At 56.8% G+C, this 26,237-nt stretch overlaps 1 protein-coding gene and 1 long non-coding RNA gene across 2 annotated transcripts; one reads left to right on the top strand and one right to left on the bottom strand.

The window, feature by feature from the left end:
- Window positions 1-1,205: 1,205 nt before the first annotated feature.
- LOC144340122 (uncharacterized) lies at window positions 1,206-10,699 on the bottom strand. The gene is made up of 4 exons (XR_013415839.1): window positions 10,565-10,699; window positions 2,991-10,179; window positions 2,421-2,674; window positions 1,206-1,353 (listed from the first exon to the last, which is right to left on the bottom strand). It is a non-coding gene; the product is annotated as an uncharacterized LOC144340122 (long non-coding RNA).
- Window positions 10,700-21,287: 10,588 nt separating this feature from the next.
- On the top strand, window positions 21,288-22,567 carry LOC106997226 (putative uncharacterized protein encoded by LINC00322). The gene is given in 4 exon segments (XM_077997902.1): window positions 21,288-21,816; window positions 21,818-21,945; window positions 21,948-21,985; window positions 21,987-22,567. Coding segments are annotated over 4 exon segments (903 nt in total). The 5' UTR covers window positions 21,288-21,532; the 3' UTR covers window positions 22,440-22,567.
- The last annotated feature ends 3,670 nt before the right edge of the window (window positions 22,568-26,237 follow it).

Raw genomic sequence — 26,237 nt, forward strand, 5'->3', positions numbered from 1 at the left:
AGGTGTTGGCAGGGCTGGTTCCTTCTGGGGCTAGGGGACAGCGTCTGTCCTGGCATCTCTCCGTGCCTCTGGGACCCTTGGCATTCCCTGGCTGGTGGGAGCATCATCCCGCTCCCTGTCTGCCTCTTCACACACGTTCTGCAGCGCCTGTCTGTGCCCAAATCTCCCCTTCTCAGAAGGACAGTGGTCATTGGCTTAGGGGCCCAGCCTGCTCCAGCATGGCCTCCTTTTAATGAATTCCATCTGCAAAAAGCCTATTTCCAAATAAGTCACATTCTGAGGTACTGGGGGTCAGGACTTCGGCATACACATGGGGTAGTGGAATGGAGACAGACGTAATTCTACCCACAACAATCCCCTCATAAGCAAAGAACTTCTCCAAACGGAAATAAAGAAGCCTCAGCGGCCTGTTACATTAAACTGGAGACTAGGCCCCAAGAGGCCCAAGCAGACGGTGCCAGGCAGGCCTCGCAAGTGACCTCACCCTTACTTGAGTTGCAGAGGTAAGCAAAACTGAGCTATTTATTGTAAATGCCTACATGAAAGAGAAACAGAACTTAAGCTCCACCAATCAGAAGCAGCCAACAAACTTACGTAACCAGGGACTTTCCAATGGGATGGACCCAATAAAGAAACTGCATACCTGCAGCCAATCAGGTTCTTTCTCTGCTTCACCTCTGGCAACTGCCGTACCTGTGACCAATCAGATAACCTCTCTGGTGTGTGTTAGGCAACTGCATACCTGCAGCCAATCAGATACCTTCTCTGTCTGCCTGCGGCCAATCAGATATTTCTCTGCTTTACAAGCGGCAACTGCATGCCTGTGACCAATCGGATACCCTCTCTGGTGTGCGTTAGACAACTGCGTACCTGCGACCAATCAGATACTTTCTCTGCTTCACGTCTGCACCTGTCCTAGCAGAGCTGCCCCCGTGTTCCCTTGGTGGAGCTCCCCATCCACTCTGCTGTGGGGCTCCCCGATTCATGAATGGTGGTTTGCTCAAGTCAACTCTCTAAAAAGTGTACTATGCCTCAGTTTACCTTTTTAAAACAGACCTCAACTTGAAAGGCAGGCCGAGAACAGGAGTAGGGAGTTCTCAAGGATGTAAACATAAGGGGCCGCTAAACGCCGGGAAGAAGGTTCGACCTCATCAATCGGCAAAAGAATTTACGTCCAGACACTACGGCTTCCCTGCTGAACTGGAGAAATTTTATTTAACTGGTCATCCTCAGTGCGGCGTAAATGCAGGTAGACTTTTAGAGGATGTTGTCAACGTGGATCTGCAACCTGAAAACGTTCCTTCAATCCTGGGCTTCTATTTCTGATCCTCGAACATAAGGAAAGATCCCAAGCTATGGGAAAATATTGATGCAGAAAAAGATTCATCTCAGGGTAATTAAAAAATGCACAGAAGCAAATCCAATATAGCAAAAGGAGAGATTTGGGCATATCCATAAGAGAGAATGTCGTACAATCATTACAAATTACATTGAAAAGGGATACTAACGGTACTGGAGACCCCCATGGTTACAGTGTACACCCCCTACACACACACACGTTGGATTAAAATCGTACCTGGGAGTGAGTTTATAGAGGTATGACTGAGTGTCAATGCGAACAGGCCATGTCCCAGAAAGGAGACTTTTATATTTACAAGAAGAGGGGGCCTGCCACACCTCGCAGGGCCAGGAAATGCCAGTTAGGTTGGGGAGGAGCAGGCACCAGCCTTTCTTGGCGTTTCCTCGGGAAAGGCAGGACAGGTGGGTAGACAGCTCAGGACTGGCTGGCCTGAACAATTCTGGTGGACTTTGGGGCGTAGGGGCTGTCCCTGCTTGCCTGGCTCTGGGGTCACCTAGGGCAAGGAAAATGCTGGCTTGGTGTACCAGTGAGATGAAGCGGGTGGTTGGAGTATAGACAGGACTGGCTGCTCTAGGCCAAGCCCTATGTTGGCTCTGAGATCAGCCCGCTCTGGGAGGGACAGTCTGCAAGAGTCTCTGAAAGCCAGAGCATCAAGAATACAGAAAACAAGAAAATTATAGTGAATGCAATTGGCCCTGTGACGAATGGATGCCAAAAAGACAAACGCAGAATCTCAGAAAACCCAGCTAGAACACACATGCGCGCACACACACACGCACACACACACATTATTTAACTATGCTTTTGAAATGCACAGAAACAGTCAACACTGGAAGGAAATATTCCAAAATGTTGATGGTGTTCTCTTTGTGTTGTGAATATATGGTGGGTTTTTCTCCTTCTGTTTCTTGTAATGCTCTTAATTTTCAAATTCTCTGTCAATGAATATGTATTATTTTTATAGTCAGGAAAAAAGGATTTAAACTATTTACCAGCTGCCTGGACAGGAGGCCTCAGCCGGGGGTGCCCTGAACCCAGTCGGCCCCGTTCCCTCACCTACCGGGCTGGGGGACTGTACTGCTGCACGTCACTGGGGCACCGTGTCTCCTTCTGCTGGGCTCTCGAAGAGCTGGGAGGGAGGAGGTGTGTCGGAGAAGCATGTGTGGTGATGCCAGCAGTGAGACGGGGCCCAGGGCATGTTGGTGACTATCAGCCATTCCATAGATGGTGTCTTGGGCTCTGCGGAGCCTGTCCCGAGGACAGCAGGCTCAGCGTGACGGGCCAGGAGTCCTCTGCACCCCTCTCAGCTGCCACCTAAGCCCGGGCAGGGGGAACCGGCCAGGACTCAACACTGTCCTCACCAAGGGGGCGGGACCCAAGTGGCAGGCACACTGTTGGGATGGTGGGGCTTTGGGGCCTCAGCCTTCACCTGCACACCCACCGCCTCACAGATCTCCCAGACTTCCACCCCAGTGGGGGGCCAGGGTCCTGATCTGCCCGGGACTTCCTTGGTTTCAGCACTAAAAGCCCCATACCCCGCTAGTCCAGGCCAAATGGGGAGGGTTAGGTGACCTCAGAGCCCTGAGCCATGCAGGATCCCCCACATCCCCACGTCTCGACCCCCTCTCACCCTAGATCTGGTCTGAGTGGGAGTCAATCCTGCAGTCCCAGTGGTCTGTGACAGTCACGGTTCCCTGGGATCCACAGCTCCCAGCTACCTGGGGGTGGGACAGGTGTCAGAGGGCTTAACTGCACCCCTGCGCTAGGGGCTGTCCTCCCCAAAGGTCCTAGGGGACCTAGGGCCCGCCCCTCCTGACAGATGCTGGGCCACCTGTGATGGGGGCGGAGGGACTTCACCGTTAGCTCCGTCTGGAAAGGGTGTGTGAGAGAGCCGAGGGGTGGGAGAGAAGATGGGGTGTGGGGTGGGAAAGAGTGAGTTTGGGGAGGAAGAGAATTACCTTGGGATTTTATCCTGAGGTGACCCAGATAGTTCCTCCTCCGGAACATACCTTGGTTCAGTCGTGGCCTTCAAGAGGGCAGCCAGATTGCCAGAGAACTCATACCTTTTATTAACATTTTCTTTCAACCGCAGTCATTACGTAGGAAGCGTTGGTTAGAAATTATGGGCCGCGCGTGGTGGCTCACGCCTGTAATCCCAGCACTTTGGGAGGCCGAGGTGGGTGGATCACGAGGTCAGGAGATCGAGACCATCCTGGCTGACACTGTGAAACCATGTCTCTACTAAAAATACAAAAAATTAGCTGGGTGTGGTGGCGGGCGCCACTACTCAGCTACTCAGGAGGCTGAGGCAGGAGAATGGCGTGAACCCGGGAGGCGGAGCTTGCAGTGAGCCGAGATCACACCGCTGCCCTCCAGCCTGGGGGACAGAGCGAGACTCCATCTCAAAAAAAAAAGAAAGAAATTATGGCAAAATACCCTTTTGCTCATCGATTGGCTCCACTGCACATACGCACAATCTACACACACGTTCGTGTGTCATCAGAACCATGACTCGAGACGATTTAAATGCAGAATTGAGAAAAACAAACATGCCCAACCGCATTCTGAAACCAGCCCTTTCCAGCCTCCCTCCCAGGGACCCAGAAAGACAGCTCCCTGACAGTCAGAAGACAGAAGCGGAGTCTCAGCTGCTCCATGGAGCACCCTGGGACTTAAGGTGTCACTTGCCTCGGTTTCCCCGGAAAGGGTGAGAGAAGGCGGGGGGCCTCTTACTTTCCTTCCTTTGTACACAATGGCTGTCTCCATGAAGGCCACCAGGGCCATGGAAGTGAGCGGCAGGACTAGCTCCTAGAGGGCAGAGCCAACCCTTCTGTGGGAGCCCCTTCCCAAGGGTGGCGCGGTGGGCGGAGGCTGCCCCTTCAGCCTCCTAAGCTGAGGTCAGACAAGGCCTCCAGGGGGTTGTGCTGGCTGCCCTCCCCCTGGGTGCTGGCTGCCTCCTCCTCCAGCTTCAGCCCCGGCATCCTTTAAAAAGCCAGCGCCACCTTAGAGCCGGGTGATTGAATCCAAGACACTGGCCTTTTATTCATGTCTCTGCCAACTGCTGTTTCAGGCTCTTGTCAGACACACTGATGGCTTCCAGCAGGACACGGGTAGATTTCTGACTATGAAATGATTGTGTTTCCACAGCAGCCGCAGGCAAAACGGGAAGGGTTCAACTGGCTTCCTGTCCTGGAACATCTGGGGATTTTATTACACGTCACTGTCTGTGACAACCTCTGGGCCTTTGGAATATTCCGGCAAGACTGCCTGCTCCTTGGGCTCATCTTGACTCAGCCACAAGATCCTGGGCAAGGCCGTGGTGCCCTGGACAGGTCAAGAGCGGATCGGGACAGGGTTCACAGCGGCAAGGGGAGGGCTTCTCGCAGGGAAACGCAGTCTGCATCGCCATGACCATGTCTCGGGGCTGCCCAGGGCAGGTCCAAGGTGGGTCCAAGCAGGCTGGTGGGTTTCTGGGTGTGTCATTTGCTCTCCCCGGTGTGTGTGCGGGCACCGCCCTTGGAAACCCTGGGCCCTGCTTCCTCGCTGCAGCTGGAACCCTGTCCTGTAGGGTCCTGAGCTCGGAGGGGCTGTTTCACTCTGAGCCTGGCTGGGTCCTCCGGGGTCTCTTCTGGGCGACAAGGGCAAACTCGTGGAGCTGCAGGATTTTGAGAGTTGCAGGAAACAAGACCTGAACTCAAAATAACTTTAAGACACAAAGGAAGTTTGTGGAGAGTCCCTGGAGGAGCTGGCCTCGGGGACTTCAGCGACCCAGTCCCCTCCTACTGTCCACCCTGTTTCCCTCTGGGTGGGGCCTCTTTCTCTCCTCTGATGGATGGGACTCCTTCTGGGCCTGGCCTGGCCATACAGCACCCCACGGCCTGCATGGTGACCCAGCCGGGATACCTCCAGCCCCAGTGGCAAGAGGCCCCCCACTGATGCTGCGGAGGCAGGAAGGGGCGGGATACAGCCAGCGGCAACCATACCCAGCGTCCACCGCACCCCCAAGACCCCCAGGTGGGGCCCCGAGGTGGGGACAGGAGTTCCAGCCCAGGCCGTGATGCCCAGTGCCACATGCGCCCGGCGAGCCCCTTCAGCGTCGTGGGTCTGTCCTTCAGCCACAGGATGGGAACATGAGGCAGCTGCAGGGCAGCACCTGCAGCCATGGCCAAATTCAGCCTGCCCGTGTCTGACCACAGGCTAGGAATGATTCTAACATTTATAAATGATTGGGGGAAAAGAGAAGGCTTTGTGACACGTGAAAGTTAAACAGAATTCCCATTTCCGGGTCCGTAAACACAGTGTAATTGGCACAAGCCACACCCACTCTTCCACTTCTGTGGATGCTTCTGGACTTTGAGGGCAGAGACCACGAGGCCCCTTCCAGAGACGGGGTGCTGACCAGAGGCCCCTCCCAGAGACAGGGTGCCGACCGGAGGCCCCTCCGAGAGACGGGTGTTTATCACTCCGCCGGCTCGGGCTGACTAGGAATTCAGCCTCCGTCAAAAACTCCAGAATCCTTCGTTGTGGTTTTTAGGCCCTACACTTTTTTCTAATATGCAAGAAAACCAATCTGTGACTGTTCAAAAGTAGATGCTAAAATCACATTCCGCTGCAAGCATCCTAAGGCCTGGCCTGATTTGAGGCCTCTTCCCACTGGGTGTCCTGGGGTCCCTGGGTCCTGATGTCCCTTCCCTGCCTGGGCTGTGACGGTCACCAGGCTAGCCAGGCCAGAGCCAGGCTGGGGGCCGGCACTGTGGACGGGGAAGGAAGCTGCCAGGCACATCTGCCCTCCCTCGGTCGGCCCTGAACAGCAAGGTGTTCCATCACATGCTCTGGAAGAAAGGAATTCAAAAAGGTCCAGGCTCTTCGTGCGCTCCTCAGAGGAACAGACGGGCCGCTGGCTTGTTTCCTGGGAGTTTGTGCATGGGTCACGATGGGGCATCTGTTTCTCAGGCCCACGGTCTGACCAGTCAATTGTGCTTTGGGGCAGTGGGGGAACCATCTGGAAGGTGCAGGTGCCTGCTTTCTGTAGGGTTGGGGGTTCACCTCTGCCTTTGCAAGTGGGCCTGGTGGGAAAGGCAGGCCCTGGGGTCTGAGCCACATGGCCTGGGGTTGAGGTAACCACAGGGTTCCTTGGTGGCTGTGGGGGGTGAGGGCTGAGGGCCTCTCAGTACCAACTGGAAGGTCAGGCCCAGCCACCTAAAGCTGCTGGTGGGCTCCAGGGCCTGTGGACTCTACTTTACACCCAAAACAGACAGATGGGGGTGACACCAGAGCTCCCCAAGGGGTACGGAGACCTGGGTGGTGTCTGACCCCCTCATTGTGGTCTGGGAGCTGCCGGATCATGGGATGTGAAGATCGTATCTCAGAAACATTCCTCTGGGACTGCTATCTTGGCCCAAGCTGCAGAGTCCAGCGTGGTCATTCCTGGCAGAGCGGTCAGTCAGCAGCGGGCCAGGAAGCAAAGGCTCACAGACCTCACTCCTCAGCCTGCTGCAGGCAGGCGGTGGTCACACTCCTGACCGGAGACTTGGGATTCCTGGATGGTGCGTGCCGTGGGGGCACCGGCACAGAAGAGGCCCTCCAGGGGCAGTGGCTGCCCCTCCCCAAGCAGCCAGGCCAGGTATTGGGTAGGCCTAGAACCTCTTCTGGGCCTCCCACTGCACCATCTCCCAGCCCTGCTCAGTGGGCCCCAAGCCGGGGAATGGCGGCCGTCCATGGCTGACTAGAAGCCTCCGAGTGCAGCAGAGGCTGTGTGGGCTTCCCCTGAGGCAGGCCTGCTGTCCACAGACACTCACTGCAATCTGCCCCTTGGGAGCCCTCTGGAATGAGGGCATGCAGGGGGAGGCCCGGTGGGAAGCTGCCTGGTCTTTGGGGCAGGTGAAAGAAGTGTCTTCTGTAGGAGGAGGGGGTGGTGGAGCCTCAGCAGGTCCTTGAGAAGGGCCTCCCCGACAGCCAGAGATCCAGAGGAGGAAGAAGCGTGGGTTTAAACAGGGTCACGCCAGGGTCGGGGCCGGGGGGCTGATTCATGAAGGAAGGAGTGGGGCAGGAAAGAGCAGAGGAACCCGCAGGGAGGGCCTCCATCCAGGAGCACAGGGAGGACAGGCCCCCGCTCAGCTGCACGTGACTCGGCCTGGGCGCTTTCTTACAGCTCCTGGGCCTCGCCTGTTCTCATGGGTCACGTGGTGGATACGGGATTGACCGCGACCCTCCACCCCGCCCAACTCAAGCTGATGAGTTCCCTAATCTTTTGCTCCTGTTGGCAGAAAATAAGCCAGTAACACCCTCCCCCCAGAGAGGCCCAGGGAACCTCTGCATCAGGTCCAGAGGCCCCTGGAAAGATGTGATTAAAATGAAGGAAGCCAGAGCTTGTCCTCGCTGAGCTCCAGTTGGGCACACGCTTTTCATACCCTCTCGGCGACGGGTAACTGGGGCTCTGCAGGCCAATGTCTCAGACCCAGATGAGATGATGCAGTCTGGGCGGCCAGGCACGCTTCCTTCTCCCCCAGCCCTGGAGCAGACGCTAACCCACGTCTGTGGGAGTTCTCACACCCCAAACCCGGCTCCCAGCCAGAGTGTGGTCTGGAGCGGGGTCCAGATCAGAGACAACTTCCAGGAGCTGCTTGAGTTGGGAGTGAGGAGCCTTTTCGGAGGGGGCTGGGGCACAGGGACGCGCCCACGGAGTGAGGAGCGTCTCCGGAGGGGGCTGGGGCACAGGGACGCGCCCACCCAGGTCGAAGAGTCTCCCGGACAGCTCCATACGTATCTACAGGAAGCAGTCAGAGAGTGCGGGCACCTGGCTTCCCTGCACTTTGAACGGACGGCTTGAGACTTGCATGGAGGCCCTTGTGATGTCGTCAGGGAGGCGGACGGTCACGCTGGCCCTTGCTGCAGTGTGGGTTTCTGGGGTGTCTTCTCTGCAGGGAGAGATGCCTGTGGGAAGGGGCTACTCCCCTGCCCTGGGAAGTTCTGACACCCAGCAGACGTGGAGACATGAGAGAGTGTGGCCCCAGCTGTTTATTCAGTTGTTCCTTGGTTTTCTCGTATATTCGTGTGACTCCTGTAGCAAGGGTCCACCATGCACCATGCTCACAAGCAGCCTTTCCAGTCCATAATGCAGCCCCCGAGATGAGGCAAGAGAGGCCCCGGGAGACCAGGGCTGTCGGTGGGCGATGACCTGGCTTTGGTGTGCAGCATTTGCCAGTTCCCATGGTGCAAACACTCCCAGCATGGCCGATTCCAAGCTCCCGACGTGAGGTCACGAGACACCGTCGGGACGAGACACCCTAGTCCATAAACTGGGGCTCCCAACCACCAGCCACAGCTTTGCTGCAGCCCAGGAAGTTCAGCGGTGGTGCAAGGAAGCTGCGTTCCCCTAGTTTGCAAGTGAGAATATTGAGACCTCGAGAGGCGGACAGGCTGCGCAAGGCCACATGTATAGTGAGAAGCAGAACGGACCCAGATGCAGACCTTCCTGTGCAACTGAAGGTCCCTGCCTCTCTCTGCCCTCTGCTGCTCTGGCAAGGTTGGATGGGGGCTGGGGTCCTGGAGACTGGCTCACTCCCAGCAGAAGTTCCAGCCTGCTGCCCCGGGGGCGGGACCTGGGGACTGCCGTGCAACACCAAGTGGCCGGGAGCAGCCCGCTCTTCCTCCCAGCCTCGGTCTCAGGGCCCTGGGCTCCTGCCAGCCTCCCTCTCTCCAAACTCGGCTTCCTTCCTGGGTGCCCTGGGCTTGGAGAACATTCAGGCAGGTTGGGGCAGAGCCCGCAGGGTCGGCGTGCACCCCCAGAAGCCCCCACCCAGGCTTTCTTCTCACATTCCTCGTTTGGAAACAGCAATGTTTGCTTTTGAAGGGCACTGGGGTGTACGCTGCACTTAAAGGAGGACCGCTGAGTATTTTCTTAACAGAAGAGCAAATATTTACGTCTTAGGAACTAAAGGGCAGTTTGGCGTGTGTGGGATATTGACTCTCAACTGGGGGTGGGCAGGGAAACAAACCCTTGGCTGTCTTTGGCCTCACTCAGCCCAAACGAGCGGAGACGTCTCCCTCAGTCTAGGGGCCACCTGGGCCTCTATCCACCTGCAGAGAGAGAAGGAGGGCCGAGTCGGCTGTGCCGGCGACGACTCCTCACCTTGGGGTGACTGAGCAACCCTCGACCAACCCCTCCTGACCACCACCTTCCGCAGCGGGGGCGGTGGGTCCTTCCTTCTCTCTGGCTTTTGCTGTGCCTGAGGGCAGAAACCCTTGCGTGGTCCCCCCTCCAGACCTGTCCACACTTGCAGGTGACGGCCACCAGCCCGGCCACGTGGGGAGCATGACTGCCAGCCTGCTGTGCGTCGGTAAATGCAGCCTGGGTCAAAGGGTCAGGTTATTAAAGGTAAACACACACACCCTCCAAGGCTAGTGCAGCGGGGAGGCAGCGGGAGGAGCTGCGGGGGAGCCCACGGAGAGAATGGAGCCTCCTAAGGACCCCCAGCACCCACTTCCTGGGGGGTGAGCTGCAGCCAGAGCCCCTGGGTTCGCCCAAGCCCAGGATCTGCCTTTGGGGCCCTCTGACACCAGCCCTGCCCAGGAGTGCTCTGCCCAGGAGTGCCAGCCCAGCCCTGCTGTGGGAGCACGTGGGGCTCTCTGGGGAGCAGGCTGGCCCTGACCCCAGCAGGAGATGCAGTTCAGGGACCTCCCCAGATGGGGGTGTCCTGCCGAGGTGCACCTGCCTGTCTGCTGGTGGCTTGGCTTCCTAACCCCATGGCAATCCTGCTGCACGCTTCTGGAAGTTTCCACCAGCAATCCCGTGAGCTCTGGGTCTGCACTTCAGCTATCTGCATGGAAAAGGACACCTGCTTTGTAAGTAACCCGCGTGTCTGTGGCCCCAGTTCAGAAGCAGGGTTGTCCCTGAAGCTGCCGGTGGCCCTGGGTTGCTGGGAGCAGACGGTCAGCACAGTACAGCAGTGTTCCCGCCCAGGGCAAAGCCAGGACAAGGCCTTATAGGCCAGGAGAGGGGAGGGCGGTGGCTCCCTGCTAGGCCACCAGACGGAAGGTAAACAGCGCTGGGGGCTGGTCGCTCCTGTCTCCAGGCAAGAATGCACAGGCCGCGCCCCAGGCAGGTGCGTTCCCCACGGAGGGTTCTGCCCTCTGAAGGCCACCCACACAGGTGGTCTCTTCAGTGGCTGAGAGGTCACAGGCTGCTGCGTTCCCCATCCTTACACAGCTCTGACCGCCTGGTGAACTTGGGCTGTGCACACAGAGGGGTGTCTCCACACAGCAGAGCGTCATGTCCACCGTGTCCCGTGACTGTCTGCCTCACGTATCGGAGAAAGGTGGCTGGAGCCAGTTCTCACCTCGGGCTGCCTGTCGGGGGCAAAGGTGCCCTGGAGGGGCCTCACATCATTGTCCTCAACCCGTCTTGTCCCGCCCACCTGGACGCACCCTGACCCTGAACAGCTGCCCCATTGTCAGCCCCCAGGTGGCCATTCTTAGCCCGTGGACACCTGCTCTTTCATGCCCACTGAGTACAGGGCAGAGGGTCTCAGCCCCAGATGCACAGTGTGTGTGTGTCGTGGAGGGGGACAGAGAAACGGTCAAAATCCTGAGACACACTCTCTGCTGTTATGCGTGTGAACGTGTGCTTGCATTGCACACACACATATGTGCTGTGTATGTGTGTGCACACGTTTTGCACACGTGTATTGTGTGTACATGTCCTGTACATGTGCTTGATGTGTGTGTGTGTGCATATGTATGTGCAAGCGAGTGTGTTGTGTGGGTGTGCATGGGAATGTATGTGTAAGCCCATGTGTATGTGTGTGTATGTGTGTGTGCGCGTGTGCATGTGTGTATGCGTGTGTGTGCATGTGTGTGCATGTGTGTGCATGCGTGTGTGCACATGTGCATGTGTGAGTGTGTGCATGTGTGTGCATGTGTGTGTGTGCATGTGTGTGCACGTGTGCGTGTGTGTGTGCACATGTGCGTGTGCCTATTTAAGGGTGCACAAGTTGCTCCGGCAGGCTGGCAGCGTGTGTCCGTGGAGCGGTGGGAGGCGCTCGCCAGGGCAGCCGAGATCTCCATGGTGGCTCCAGTCTGGTGGGGCCTAAAGGGCTCGCCAGGCCTCCCGTTATGCAGCCTGGCTCCCACGTGGCTCTCAGAGGGCTCATTCCTTGGAGGAGCTGTTAAGAAGCCCAGGTATAAAGGGACCCGGAGGAAATAGGACACGGCCCACATGCCGCTCACCCCCATGCAGAGGCCACCCTGCATGACCCCATGTGTCACCTTCACACCCCTGGGCAGGCATGGCGCCTGCCTCACAGCCTGTGGGCACCCTGGCCTGAATTCCTGCCATGCTTCAAGTGCCACCTGGACCAAACAGCCAGTGACCAGAGTCAAGGGGCCACCATCCACCGGGGAACAGGGAGACGAGCAGGAGCTGGCCTGGCAGGCGGAATCTGTGGCTTCATGGGGCCACTGTCCCCACCAGGAGCTTCAGAGTATCTGCCTCTCCCTGACCTCACAGGAGCCCCACAAGCCATGCTGGCTGCCCCCTGAAGAGCAGCTGACGACCTCGAATGGCAGGCCTCACACCAGAGCCCCCCCTTCCCCGCCGGGCAGCCTAGGGCTGCCAGCTGGGACGGCGGCAGCTGCCCGGGGAGCTGGGAGCTTTTGATGTGCGTCAGTGCTGAGCTGGCCAGGAGGGGCTCACGCCGGGTGCTCAGCAGCCACCGGGAGTCACGGTGACATCACAGCTCTGGGGGTGCAGTCAGGGTCCTGCAGGAAGACAGGGGAGGCTGCACGCAGCCCAGTGCTGTGCCCACACCCATGTCTCCCCAGGAGCTGGGTTTTTAAAAGTAGTTTCCACGATACAAGCACCAGGTCAGTCCCCCGAGAGGAGGTGGAAGCCAGAACTGTCTCCCACGACGGGCTGCCCTGACGCCCCCCAGCAGTGGACCAGCCACCGCGTGGCCACCAAAGGACTCCAGCTCCAGCTAATTGAGGGGCTTGGCAGGAGCTCTGGTCACAGCTGGAAACTGCAATTTCACTGACATGAAAGGGTCCTCAAAGGATCCTCCTGAGAAACGCGGCGGCCAGGAGGGGCGGGAAGAATGCTCACTTCTGGGGTCCCTACGGGGCGCTCCAGGGAGCCCCAGGCGTGAGTGCAGCACTTACCTGGGAAAGAGCCAGGTTTGAGTCCCGCTATGTAACCCCACGTGTGTCCCCTCCCGCCCTCCCTTCGTCACCGACCCCGCCCACCCAGGAACAGAAGACGTGAGTCATCTCCGACATTCCACGCTTTATCCTTGCAAAGGCCTCCCACGAAGGCAGCTCCCCACACCCCGCCAACCTACCCTGAGTCAGTCAACAGCCCAGGCACCGTCCAGGTGCCCCCGCCAGCAGGTTGCCTCCAACTCCTGGCAGCAACTGCCCCCGACAGCCTGACCTGCCTCCCTCAGCTCACCTCTGCAGACACCCTCTGCTCCTCAGCTCAGACACCCCACCTTGGCTGACGGCTGAGCTCCAAGACGGCCCCTCTCCCCAGGCTGGAGGGGGCATGCCTGGGCCACAGCTCCCAGTCTGGGGAGGGGACTCTGCTGGTGATCAGGGCTGGCTTTAAACATTGAGGACAGACTCACCTGTGTTTAAAGACCCTGGGCAGAGCCTGCTCACTGGATCCCGTTCCCAGCCACAAGGAGAGCTGGGTGCCCCTGAGGTTCCTTGCTGGGGCTCTGTCCAGTCCCAGGCCAGGTGGGACCAACAGCTCCCCTGACCTGTAGCCCCCTTGGGGTGCGAGGTTGGGAGCCCTGCCTAGAGGCAGATGCTCATGCCTTGGTCATCTTTGGAGGACACCTGTCCCTCCTCAGGGCTCCCAACCTGTCCCTTTTCCTCAGCCCCTGCAGCCCACCCATACCTGGTGATGTCCCGGGACAGAGGTGCCGCCCTGATGGAGGAGGCCGTCCTACCAGGTGCGATCGTGCTGTCTCCCTAAGCCAGTCTGGCTCTTCACGGACCTTGTTCCAGGTGGAGAATTCCGGGCTCAGGGAGGCTGTGGCCACTCCTGGTCACACACTCATGGGGGCAGAACTGAGATTCCCGTGGGGCTTGTTGCTCAGTCCATGTCTCCCTGCCCCTGTGGTAACAGACGGCCAGACACTCAGTGGCTGGAACATGCGGATCCATCCTCAGGCTTCCGGAGGTTGATGTCCCGACCCAGCTCTCACTGATGGAGATGAGAGTATGGGCTGCGCAGCCTTCCTCCTGCGGGCTCAGGGAGAAGCCCCTTCCCTGCCTTTTCCTGCTTCCCAAGGCCACCTGCATTCCCTGGCTCATGGCCTCTTCCTCAGTTTCAAGCCAGCCGTCGGGGGCGGGGCCCTCATACTGCGTCTGATGTTGGGTGTCCGCCCTCCCCTGCCCTCTGTGCTCACACTGGGCCAGCTGGGGAATCCAGGTGCCTCTCCACTGCCAGCCGGGTAGGGACCTGCCCCAGCTCCCCTCTGCCACGTAAGGTGAGACAGTTTCACAGGTCCCAGGATTAGGGCGTGGTCATCTTTGGGGCCACTACGCTGCGGGTCATGCTCGACTGAGCTCTGGGGATGCACATGCATGTCCATCCTGATGGGCCAGGAGGGGTAGGCAGAGCCACAGGCTGGAGACGCCTGGTTCCTAGAGCACTATCCTCATAGACAGAGGCTGACAGGAGGCTGCACGACCCGTGAGCGCCAGTGTTGATAGGGCAGTGGAGGAGGACACACTGGGATTGTTCACATAAAAATATGAGATTCCAAAAAACGGGGGCTTTGTCAGGGGCACCTGGGACACCTCCCAGATCGTTGGGGGTAGTTCACAGTCCCAAGATGAGAGTGTGCTCCAGGAAAGGGTGACCTGCCCCCAGATGGTTCTCACAGCCGTGGCCAGCAGGGGCTGGGGGTGGCAGCTGCTCGTGTTACTGCAGAGAAGAACAAGAGAGAAAGAGGAAGGAGGCCACGGGAGAGACCCGCGGAGGCTGCAGGAAGGAAGAGTGATGGAGGCTGCTGGCACGCCAAGGATCCAGACCTGGAAGGAAACAGGGTCACACAGACCCTGGAAGGAGCTGGGGTCCCAGGGGAGGGAAAGTGGAGTCTCAGCCCCGGTTGGGCTCCACCCACCCCAGAAACTCAGGCTTCCTTTCCAGCCACACCTGTGCAGTGAAGCCAGTTTCCTCCTGCCCGGGACAGCGACCCCCACCAGAGCCTACGGCCGCGGCTGGGGTTTGTCCGGGCACCCCTGAGGCTCAGGAGTGGTGGACTTTCCGGAAGGAGCTGGCAGAGAAATGACAGAGTCCCACCCGCCTGCTTCTGCAGACCCTCCCGGGGACAAGCAGCCACTCTGGGCTCCAGTCCTGGAGTCAAGGGAACAGGAGAGGCCAGCCCAGGATGCAGTGGGGTGCCTCCTTGTCCCCTGGCTCTGGGGGTTGCTTTCTTTGGAGGTCATGACCAATGGACAGCAGGGACTGGCACCACTCATGCCTATCCCATCAGAGGCTTCTGAGCTGGGAAACCAGGGAGCTCCTTTGGTGAAAACAGATGGGATGGGAGCAGGGGAAGGACAGGATGGGAATCAGGAGGGGATGGAGGGAGGGAGGCGGGCAATGTACAGGAGAGAGGTGCCAGCCTGGAAGTTCCCCACCTGCCCTGGCGTGGCATGGCACAGCATGGCGTGGTGGGTCCTCGTGACCAGGGGCTTTCTTTGCCCTCTCTCCAAGGCTCTCGGACACCAGAGCTCAGCCAGGTCATCACAGCCTGGGGCAGTCAGGACAGGTTCTGGGGCCTGCAGCAGCTCACCCCTCCAGCATAGCACCTGGCCAGTCTGATTCCCAGGATCTTTCCTGCCTTCTCACCACTCCTGGGTTCTGGAGCTTGCCCGGGCCCCGTCGGTGTGAGGCCTGGCTCTCCTGAAGAGCCCTGAGACAGGCCCTGGCCCTGAGCTCAGCCTGGACGCTGCGGGCACGGGTGATGCCAGACGCTTTGCCGTGGTGCTGGCCTTGCACAGGTGCTGCTGGGATTCCCTGGCTGTGTGTGCCATCCTGGCATGCTGCAAGACAGGCATCTCTCAGAGTCTGGGCAGGAAACAGATGGCCCACTCATTGGGGGTGTTTGAAGAGATTTGTTCATGAAAAGAGCATTTTCAGAGATGTTGGCAGGTTGAGGGAAAAACACCAAGGGGCCTGTGGTAGTGGAAGGTGTGACCACCCCCAGGACCAAAGAAGCAAAGGAAAGAGAGTTGCTGCCAGAGCTGGGGTCAGAGCCCCAGGGAGGGACCACCTGGCAGGAGGGTGTGCTCCTGGAGGGATGTGGTCAGAAGGCCCCTCCTGTCCTGTCTGTCCTTCCTGAATCTGATGTCCTGCTACCATCTTCGATTGGCTGAAGCCCCAAACAGAAGCCCAAAGGTGAAGGAGCCTAGTGGGAGAAGTCACCTGCCTAGCAGGCAGCTTTCTGAAGTGCAGTACCGGTGGCAAGAAGAGGGATGGAGAGAGGATGTGGGGCAACCAGAAATATCCAGTCCTTACCTCTGAGAGTAGTAGCTAGGTGGTGGTGGTGATGGTGATGGTGATGGTGATGACAGTGACGGTGATGGTGATAGTGGTGATGGTGGTGATGGTGATGATGATGGTGGTGATGGTGGTAGTAGTGATGGTGATGGTGGTGATGACGGTGGTGGTGGTGATGGTGGTGCTGGTGATGGTGGTAATTGTGGTGATGGTGATGATGGTGGTGGTGATGGTGATGGTAGTGATGGTGGTGGTGATGGTGATGGTGGTGGTGATGGTGGTGATGGTGGTGGTGGTGATGGTGATGGTAGTGGTGGTGGTGATGGTGATGGTGGTGGTGTTGGTGGTGGTGGTGGTGTTGGTGGTGGTGATGGTGGTGGTGGTGGTGATGGTGGTGGTGGTGATGGTGGTGGTGGTGATGGTGGTGGTGGTGGTGATGGTGATGGTGGTGATGGTGGTGGTGATGGTGATGGTGGTGATGGTGGTGATGATGATTATGGTGGTGGTGATGGTGGTGGTAGTGATGGTGGTGGTGGTGGTGGTGATGATGATGGTGGTGGTGATGGTGGTGGTGGTGCTGCTGGTGATGGTGGTGGTGATGGTGGTGATGGTGGTGATGGTGGTGGTGGTGATGGTGATGGTGGTGGTGATGGTGATGGTGGTGATGGTGATGGTGGTGATGGTGGTGATGATGGTGGTGGTGATGGTGGTGGTGGTGATGGTGGTGGTAGTGGTGGTGGTGATGATGGTGGTGGTGATGGTGGTGGTGGTGATGCTGGTGATGGTGGTGGTGATGGTGGTGAAGGTGGTGATGGTGGTGGTGGTGATGGTGGTGGTGGTGATGGTGATGGTGCTGGTGGTGATGATGGTGATGGTGATGGTGGTGGTGGTGGTGATGGTGGTGATTGTAGTGATAGTGATGGTGATGGTGGTGATGGTGGTGATGATGGTGGTGGTGATTGTAGTGATGGTGATGGTGATGGTGGTGATTGTAGTGATGGTGATGGTGATGGTGGTGGTGGTGATTGTAGTGATGGTGGTGATGATGGTGATGGTGGTGATTGCAGTGGTGGTGATGACGATGATAGTGGTGATGGTGGTGATTGTAGTGATGGTGATGGCGGTGATTGTAGTGATGGTGATGGTGATGGTGGTGGTGGTGATTATAGTGATGATGATGGTGATGCTGGTGATTGTAGTGATGGTGATGGTGGTGGTGGTGGTGGTGGTGGTGATGATGGTGACGGTGGTGATTGTCGTGATAGTGATGGTGATGGTGGTGATTGTAGTGATGGTGATGGTGGTGGTGGTGATTGTAGTGATGGTGATGGTGATGGTGGTGATTGTAGTGATGGTGATGGTGGTGGTGGTGATTGTAGTGATGGTGGTGATGATGGTGATGGTGATGATTGCAGTGGTGGTGATGATGATGATAGTGGTGATGGTGGTGGTGGCAGTGGTGGTGTTGGTAATGTTCCCACTGCTGGAAATAAAGCTGGCCATTTTCTAGAGAAAGCTCATGACATTTGCTATCTGCTTTCCAACCACCTGCAGAAATCATCCTCTGTGCTCCCCATTCCCATCCTGATGAGGCTGCCTGCATGATCAGGGTGCACTGGACCCCAGGAAGTCAGCACAGGCCAGGATGAGTCCTCAGCTCACTGCCCAGCCATGGCCCACACTTCTGTCACTGCATCCTGGTCTTTCCCCAAACTGTTGACCACAGGCCACACACCCTGTGACCAGCTCTGTGCCCACTGCTAACCCATTGGCATTTGGGTTCCTTATGTGCCAAGGCCTTGATAAGCACTCACAGGAAGTTGTCTCTGGTGGAGCTGCCCTCCCAGACCCCCTCCTGCCCTCTCCTACCCCAGCCGTGGTTCACCTGAGGATGTTCACTTCCTCTTCTTGCCCCTCAGACCCTCTCAGACCTCCCTCCCCTCCCCTAGAGGCACAACCTGGCCTAAGGAGTAGCTTCTCTGCCCACAGCCAGGAGGTAGAGGGTGAGTCTCTCTTGACATATCTGGTGTCCCCGCGGTCGGGGGATGCTTGCCTGCTGCTGATGGAGCACCCACAACTGCCCAGCCTGCACACACGCACTCACTGTTCCCTGCCTCTGAGGAGTGCGGCCCCAGAGGGCTCTGTGTGAGGTCACTCGATCACTCTTTTTTTTTTTTTTTTTTTTTTTTTTTTTTGAGACGAAGTCTCGCGCTGTCGCCCAGGCTGGAGTGCAGTGGCCGGATCTCAGCTCACTGCAAGCTCCTCCTCCCGGGTTCACGCCATTCTCCTGCCTCAGCCTCCCAAGTAGCTGGGACTACAGGCGCCCGCCACTTCGCCCGGCTATTTTTTGTATTTTTTTAGTAGAGACGGGGTTTCACTGTGTTAGCCAGGATGGTCTCGATCTCCTGACCTCGTGATCCGCCCGTCTCGGCCTCCCAAAGTGCTGGGATTACAGGCTTGAGCCACCGCGCCCGGCCAACTCGATCACTCTTGAGACAGCGTCGCAGTCTGTCGCCCAGGCTAAAGGCAATCTCGGCTCACTGCAACTTCTGCCTCCCGGGTTCAAGTGATTCTCCTGCCTCAGCCTCCCAAGTAGCTAGAATTAGAGGCGCCTGCCACCGCGCCCCACTAAGTTTTGTATTTTTAGTAGAGATGGGGTTTCAACATGTTGGCCAGGCTGGTTTTGAACTCCTGACCTCAAGTGATCCACCTGCCTCGGCCTCCCAAAGTGCTGGGATTACAGGCATGAGTCACTGCACCCGGCCTACACCAGACTTAAGTACACACACACACACACACACACACACACACAAATATACATGCAGGCTGCACACTCCACAGACATACACACATACACACACACATACACACACAAAAAAACATACACACACGTGTGAACTCTCATGCACAAACATATAAAATATGCACTCACACAACACAGAGCACATGTACATAACATACAAACACACACATATGCTGAACCACACACAGATACACACGCATGCACACAATGCTCATGCATATACACACAGCACACACAAATCACACATGCATGCACCATGCTCACAAGCACATACAAACAACACACGTACGCATACTCTCAAACGCACAAACATCCATACACACAGACACAACCCCCGGCGTTTTTGCATCACGCTGAGGGTGGGGTGCCAGTGTCCATGCCGGAAACTGGGGGATAGGAGCCATCTCATCTAATTTCTTCCTGATTTCAGGACCTGGGCCACAGGAGCAGCCTTACCATCAGACTGCGGCCCCCTGTGGTGGTCCGGGTTCCTGGGGGGTGGCGGGGCTTCTGCTTACAGAGAGAGGGACGTGCAGGCTTACCCGTGACCAGCGTGTCTCCAGTCTCGGGAGACCGAGGAGGATTTTGAATCCTTGGGAGGACTCAAAATCAGCCCCGGAGTCCTGAGGGACATTTCCCTACAGGGTGGGGACAGTGGGGGGAGATGCCAGATAAACATTTGCAAGGCTTTTCCTGGGTCTCAGGAATTAAAAAGAGATTTGTCATGGCAGTGAGGACTCTCTGTGACTCCTGGGTGTCTTTGCAGCCCCGCTCGCCCCTGGCCTCCGGACTGTGTCCCCAACTGCTTCCTTCGAGCGGACGTCCAGCAAACGTCTCACGGGAGACACATCCCTCCTGCCTGAGCGCACAGCCGCTCCCGCCTCCCATCCCTGCACACGGCCATCCCCCTCTCGGGGGGTGACAGATCCATCCTTCCAGTTGCTCAGAGTGAGCCACATTCTCCTGGTTTCCAGGAACCCCACGGGCTCTGTCATCGGAGAGCATCCGGATTCTGCCCACTTCCCCGCCTCTCTGGCCTGGATGACTGCACGAGACTCCTACGGTTTCCCATCCACCCCCGCCGCCGTCTGTGCTCCACGCAGCAGTGGAGGGAGCTCCACGCTGCTGGGCTCACAGCCTCCGGCGACTGTCTGAGCAAGGGCTGCCAGCAGCCAGGTGGAACTGCAACCCCGGCTCCCAGCTGCCCTGTCAAAGCTCTCAGGCCGCCCACGTACTATGAGATGCACTTCTTCCCCTCCCTTTGCTCCCCGACTAGGGCATCTACTCTGCGTAGGTGCAGGCTTTGTCTGTTTTGCTCAATGGTGAGGAGGAGAACGAGGAGGTGGAGGAGGACGAGGAGGCGCAGGATGACGCAGTGCCCAGCCCCGGCGGCTCAGAGGAGGTGCTTAGTAAATATTTGTTGAGAGAATGAATGCATGGAATGCATTTCTATTTCCAGCCCCAGCCAGGCTCCTGGAAGTGCAGAAACAGGAGCAGACTTGCAAAGGAGGATAAAGCCCGGACGTGGAGGGCTCGAGGTGGGCTTGGACTGCTGGAGGTGCTAAGAAACAGTTTCCTTCCTCCTCAGATCTCTCCGCAGCCTGCGACAGGCCAGGTTTCCCAAGCAACTCATCTGGCTGGGTTAAGAGGGGCCAGAGAGGGTCTGGGGTGGGGGAGGGAAGGCTGAGGCCCCAGCTTGTCCCTGCAGCTGCTCGGGTTCCAAATGCCTGGAAGCCTGGACTCGTTCCCACCCAGCCGAGGCAGGCTGCAGAGAGCTGACTCCTTTAAGCCGGCCCCGGCGTTTACCCCAGAGCCACAGGTTCTGCCCCGGCTGCCCTGAGGCTGGCCTCATGGGGGTGGCGCCCCCCACCCCCGCAGCGTGCCCCTCCCCTCCACGCAAGCGAGCCCAGCCTGGCCCCCTCACAGTCACGTGTCCCTCGCGGAGGCCACTCCACGAGTCACAAGGCAGAGTTTCCATTGGCGTCAAACGTACGTGGATGCTGGATCTGGGATGGACAGGAGCCAAGAGGGGAAAAGCCAGTTTTAGAAAATTCACATGCCTGGGGGTTACAGAGGGCAGACCCCCGAGGGCACCACATCCCCATGGCAGGGGTGGGAATGGCCCTTGGGGCATAGACCCAGTACGTGTGCACACTCTCCCTCTCTGTCCATCACTCCCACACACACATGCACACGCACACGCAAGCACACACATGCACACATGCACACACACGTACACACACTCCCCACTGACTGAGGAGGCCACACAAACCCAGGCCTGAGCCCCAGCCCACTGCCTGCAGGTTCAGACACTTGGGCACGTTTCTCAGCCATTTGGAGCCTCAGTTTTCCCATCTGGGAAATGGGGACAGTGATATCTCAGAGACACTGTAGCCATCACCGGAGGGGACCACAGACCACTCTCGGCGGGGGTGCCAGGCATCGTGTTCGCATCTGGTGAGGAAGGGTCTAGCCTGACCCTTGGCTTCCTCCATCCTAGATGTCCCTTGAGGCATGTGGCCTGGGGTGGGGGATCCGGAGAGGAAGAGAGACAGGCCAGGATGCACGGTGACCCCAGGTGAGGCCCACAGACCCGGGTAGATGACCACCACTCCCACTGGAATCCTCAAGACTGGAGCAGCCAGGAAATTCTGTCCAAGCCGAGTCCCTGGGTTTGCGAGACCTTGCACTCCACCTCACAGGGGTCGTCTGGGTTTGTGGTCTCTGGCCAGGTGGGTGTGGGAGCCTCTCTCCTCCAGCTCAGTCTCGCGCTACACCAGAAAGGGAAGGGCAAGAGCACTCCCTCGACCCAGAAGACCCCCAGATCAAGAGACCACCCAGGCTACAATCAACTCCGATGGCGCTTTTAATCACCCCAGCAGGAATGGCGACTGTAAACAGACATTCAACGACTTCCAGAGACACACACACCTCCCGGGCAAAACTGTGTTTCCATAAACCTTGTAGAAATGACTCGGAGAGCTGGCTGAGTGAGGGCCGCCTGGACACCAGTGTGCAGGCACCGAGTCCTCAGCACCGCCACACTCAGCCGTCCTGCGAGCCCCAGACCCTGGAACACTCCAGCTGCCTCTCCACTTGTCTAGTGGGATGTTTCCTCCCAGTGCCCCCATCACCCCACACCCCCGTCTTCTTCTGGGCTCCCGGTGGCTCCCCCAACACTTGCTCTGCTGATGGGTGCATTCTCCCCAAGTCCGGCCGTGAAGCCATCCTGGTTGCCTCAGTTTCCCCTGCTGGCCAGGCAGTCACCAGCGCCTCAGTGGGAATGCCACTCTTTGCCACCACCCGGCCTGGGCTCAGTGGGATGCCTGCACCTCCCCATGTTGCACTCCTACAGCCCATTTTCTGGACACTCGGATGAGAACAAGGCTACTGGTCAGGGGTGTGAGGGCAGGGATCAGCCTCAGAGACCATCCCATCTCTGTGAGTGTCCTGCAGCTGCCAAGCAAAGTGCCACCTAAGGGGCGGCCGAGACCAACAGAAATGTATTCCCTCTTGGTTCTGAGGCCAAAAACCCGAGCTCAAGGCATCAGGAGAGCCAGCCCTGCTCTGTCAGCTCTAGAAGAGAATCCGTTTCTCGCTTTCCCAGCTTCTGGTGTTGCTGGCAACCATTGGCATTCTTGACTTGTGGCTGCACTGCTCCCATCCCTGCCCCCGGAGTCACGTGGCCTTCTCCCTGGCCTTGCTGTGTGTCCCCTCCTCTTATAAGACTCCAGTTACTGGGTTTAGGGTCCACACAAATCTAGTAGGACCTCACCTTGACTTAATCACATCTGCAAAGGTCCTTCTTCCAAATAAGGTCACGTTCCCCATTTCTGGGTAGATGTAAGTTTAGGGGGGCCGCTATGTAGCCCAGTGCCATCCTCCTACAGACCCCAGGATGGCTGAGGAATCCAGTCTCAGCTGAGATGCATCAGGCTGCTTAGGATCAGAGCCTGGACCACACTGAGCACTCACATTCTCTCCTGATATTCTTTCAAGCATGCCAGTAACGTCTGTTCCTGGAAACCCCAGGTCAATCCCCACCACCAGTGTTCCTGCTGCCTGGAGAAGAAAATGCTCCAGACCCCTCCTTCCCAGCCTGCTGGGTTCCCTCCAACCCAGGCCCAGCCCCCTTCTCCAGGGATTGATAAGACGCCATTTCCAGATATATTGTTAAGTGGCAAAAGCAGGCAGCAGTACGCAGTGACCCGTCTTGTGCGTAATAAAGTGTAAAAATATGCATATGTGCGTGTTTATTTATAGATGCAAAAGAAAAGCACTGGAAAGATAAATCAGAAACTAATAAAAATGGTGACTTGACGTGTGTGTGGAGTTAGAAATGGAAGCTGCCCTGAAGATAAGTTGTCTTTAGTGTTTGACCCAGAACTATGTGAACGTTTTCCATATTAAAAACAATTTGAATGTGTTAAAATTTAAGTTTAAAAGAGAACATCCTTAGAAAAGGAAAACAACGAAAGTGGAAATTTATATAGAGTTTGTGACATAACTGAAACAAACACAAAATTATTTCAAGTGGCTTTAGAGTACAGAATTTAGACTTTTTTTTTAACTGGTGGCATGTATTTTAATGGCAAGGAAATCAAATGTATCGTTCAGTAGGTCTTAGTGTTAGTGTTAAGTTTGGCATCGTTATTTAAATTTTTTCCTCTTCTAGGATAAAGCCAGTAAGTAATTATGTGAATGATGTAAGGAACCAAAATTATTATTACTGAAAGAGAAAAAAATACACAAATACAAAATCCAATAGGTTAAGAGTAGCACTGTCATCTTAAATTTGAATTGGAAATGTGAATGTAATCTCATAACTTATTTATTCATTCTGATTGACGATTGATTGATTGAGACAGGGTCTTACTCTGCCGCACAGGCTGGAGTACAGTGGCATGATCTTGGCTCACTGCAGCCTTGACCTCCCGGGCTCAAGCCATCCTCCAGCCTCAATGTCTTGAGTATTTGGGACCACAAGTATGCCAATACACCTGGCTAATTTTTGTGTTTTTTGTAGAGATGAGTTTCACCATGTTGCCCAGGCTGGTCTCAAAACTCCTGAGCTCCAGCAATCCACCCGCCTCAGCCTCTCAAAGTGCTGGGACTCCAGGCGTGAGCCATTGAGCCCAGCTAATCTCATGAAAGTGCTGGGATTGGCCAGGTGCGGTGGCTCACACCTGCAATCCCAGCACTTTGGGAGGCCGAGGCGGGCGGATCACGAGGTCAGGAGATCAAGACCATCCCGGCTAACACAGTGAAACCATGTCTCTACTAAAAATACAAAATCTTAGCCGGCCATGGTGGCGGGTGCCTGTAGTCCCAGCTGCTCGGGAGGCTGAGGCAGGAGAATGGCATGAACCCGGGAGGCGGAGCTTGCAGTGAGCTGAGATCACGCCACTGCATTCCAGCCTGGGCAATGGAGTGAGACTCTGTCTCAAAAAAAAAGAAAAAAAAGAAAAAAGAATTTCATCCGCACACCAGCAACAAAGCACTCACAGCAAAAGACCTGACACTGTTAATTTTTTGTGGAAATAAGAGATATCATACAGTTCTCCTATTTTCTATGTTTGGAAATTGTCATCATAAACAGAGGGTGTGCAAGGCTAGGGAATGAGGGGCCCTGTCCCCACCTGCGGCATCCCTGCTTTGTTTGCTGACGCTCTCGTCCCCATCCCCGAGGTCTCACTCTGGTTATGGCCCCAGCCTTTTTCCTCCCCTCCTTCCTGCACCCTTGCCAGCTGCTTGGCGCCGGTGAAGTGTGTTTATCAAAGCTCCTGGCCCAGCCTTGCTGACTCAGAGAACCTGATGAAGGAGGGGAGAGTTGAGGAAGAGAAGGTGCAGCCGGGGGTCACTGGGGCTGGAGGGCCTCAGAAGCCACTGGCAGGAGGAGTGCCCTGGCTCTGTGCTCTGGGAACGAAACTCAGCCTTCCTCTCGCTGCTTGCTTGTCCCTGGAGTCAGGGGCGTGTCTCCCACCACACGGAGGCAACGCCCACATGTGTCCCCAGTTGCACTGAGATACGCCCAAGGGTGGTACCCGCAAGGTGCACACACCGGTGACAGGTGACGTGCCCAACAGCAGCTAAGCTGGTACACTGGTGTGTGGGGGAGGGGTAACACCAACTGGATTTTCCCCACTGACCTCGCCTGGACATCCCCCACACTGAGACTCAAATCGTCTCTCATTCCTGATGTCTCATCTGCTGACTGGCCGTGACGTCTAACTGGTCGTCCTTCTCTCTTTCCCAGTGTTTTCCTGCCAACAGGAATTGAGATCTAAAGGTCTGGTGAGGCTCAGCTTCACTGCTGAACCAGAAGAATGAGATTCAGGTGGGAGATCCCAGGCACTGGCTCCCCGGGCTGGCCTCCCCCAGGGCTGGCCTATCTCAGGGCCTGGTCAGGGCTGCAGCTACCCCACCCCAAGGCTCACCCCTCCCTAGTGCGGGGATTTGGAGCCTGACCTTGTCTCACTGGTGGGAGGGGACAGAGCAACATTTTAAAGCAACAGGGGACATGAGGCATCCATGCATTTCACTCGGATGTTTAGGAGATAACCTTGCAAGTGTGCAGATTCCCTTATGACAATATTCCCTGCAAGTGTCATAAATATATAATAGTGAAGAGTCAAAAACAACCCACATTTCCTAAAGCAACCCTGAAATAAGGCCATGTCATGTCAGAAAGGAATATTTAATGACACAGAAAAATGCTCTGATACATTAAATTGGAAAGGGAAGCAGGTGTACAGGATGGCTCCAATTTGTATTACACTCTATTATGAAAAATAAGCTGGAAGAAAAGACACGAACATTTGTCAGAACTGACATCTGCCGGACTGTGGAACGGAAGGCGACCGTCACCTGTGTTCCATAGGACTTTCCTGTATGACTGCACGACTAACAGCGTGTCTCCCTCACTCCGGTGCTGTTCTCGGAATCCTGTCTAGAGCTATACAGGTGACTCGTGGGTATTACGATTGACACTTTGCAAAAGAGGAAACTGAAATTTAAATATGAAGGCAGCCCATCTGGGGAGCAGCTGAGTCAGGATCCCAGCCCGAGGCTCTGCAACAACAGCACCCCAGAGGCACCATGTGGCTTGGGGACCTCTGCACATGCAGCTTCCCCACCCTGAGGCTTCCAGTGGGATTTGTCTGGGTGTTGGGAGCTCTAACCATGAAACGGCTCCTCTATACCCAGCTCCATGGGTGAGGAGCGAGGTTTGTGCCCCTCGGGCCCTGACAGTGCCCAGGCCAGGGGGCCATTCCTGGGAGTGCCCAGCCAGCCCCGAGCCTCAGCAAGTCCAGCAGAGCCCATGGATGTTGGGGATCCCAGTCTTCCACTCTGCATGCCTGGGGTAAGCCTCGAGGTGGGGCAGCTGCAGCCCTGGCCGGGCCCTGAGAGGAGCCAGCCTGGGGAGCCAGTGCCTGGAATCTTCCACCTGACTCCCACTCTTCTGGTTAAGCACTGGCTTCTTCTGCTTAGGTCCCTGGAAATAAGAGACACTTTAGAGAGGGGATCACATGTTTGGTCTCCCTGAGCCCCGCTGGGTGCTT

The sequence above is a fragment of the Macaca mulatta genome, chromosome 3, assembly GCF_049350105.2.
Source record: "Macaca mulatta isolate MMU2019108-1 chromosome 3, T2T-MMU8v2.0, whole genome shotgun sequence".
Taxonomy (NCBI): domain Eukaryota; kingdom Metazoa; phylum Chordata; class Mammalia; order Primates; family Cercopithecidae; genus Macaca; species Macaca mulatta.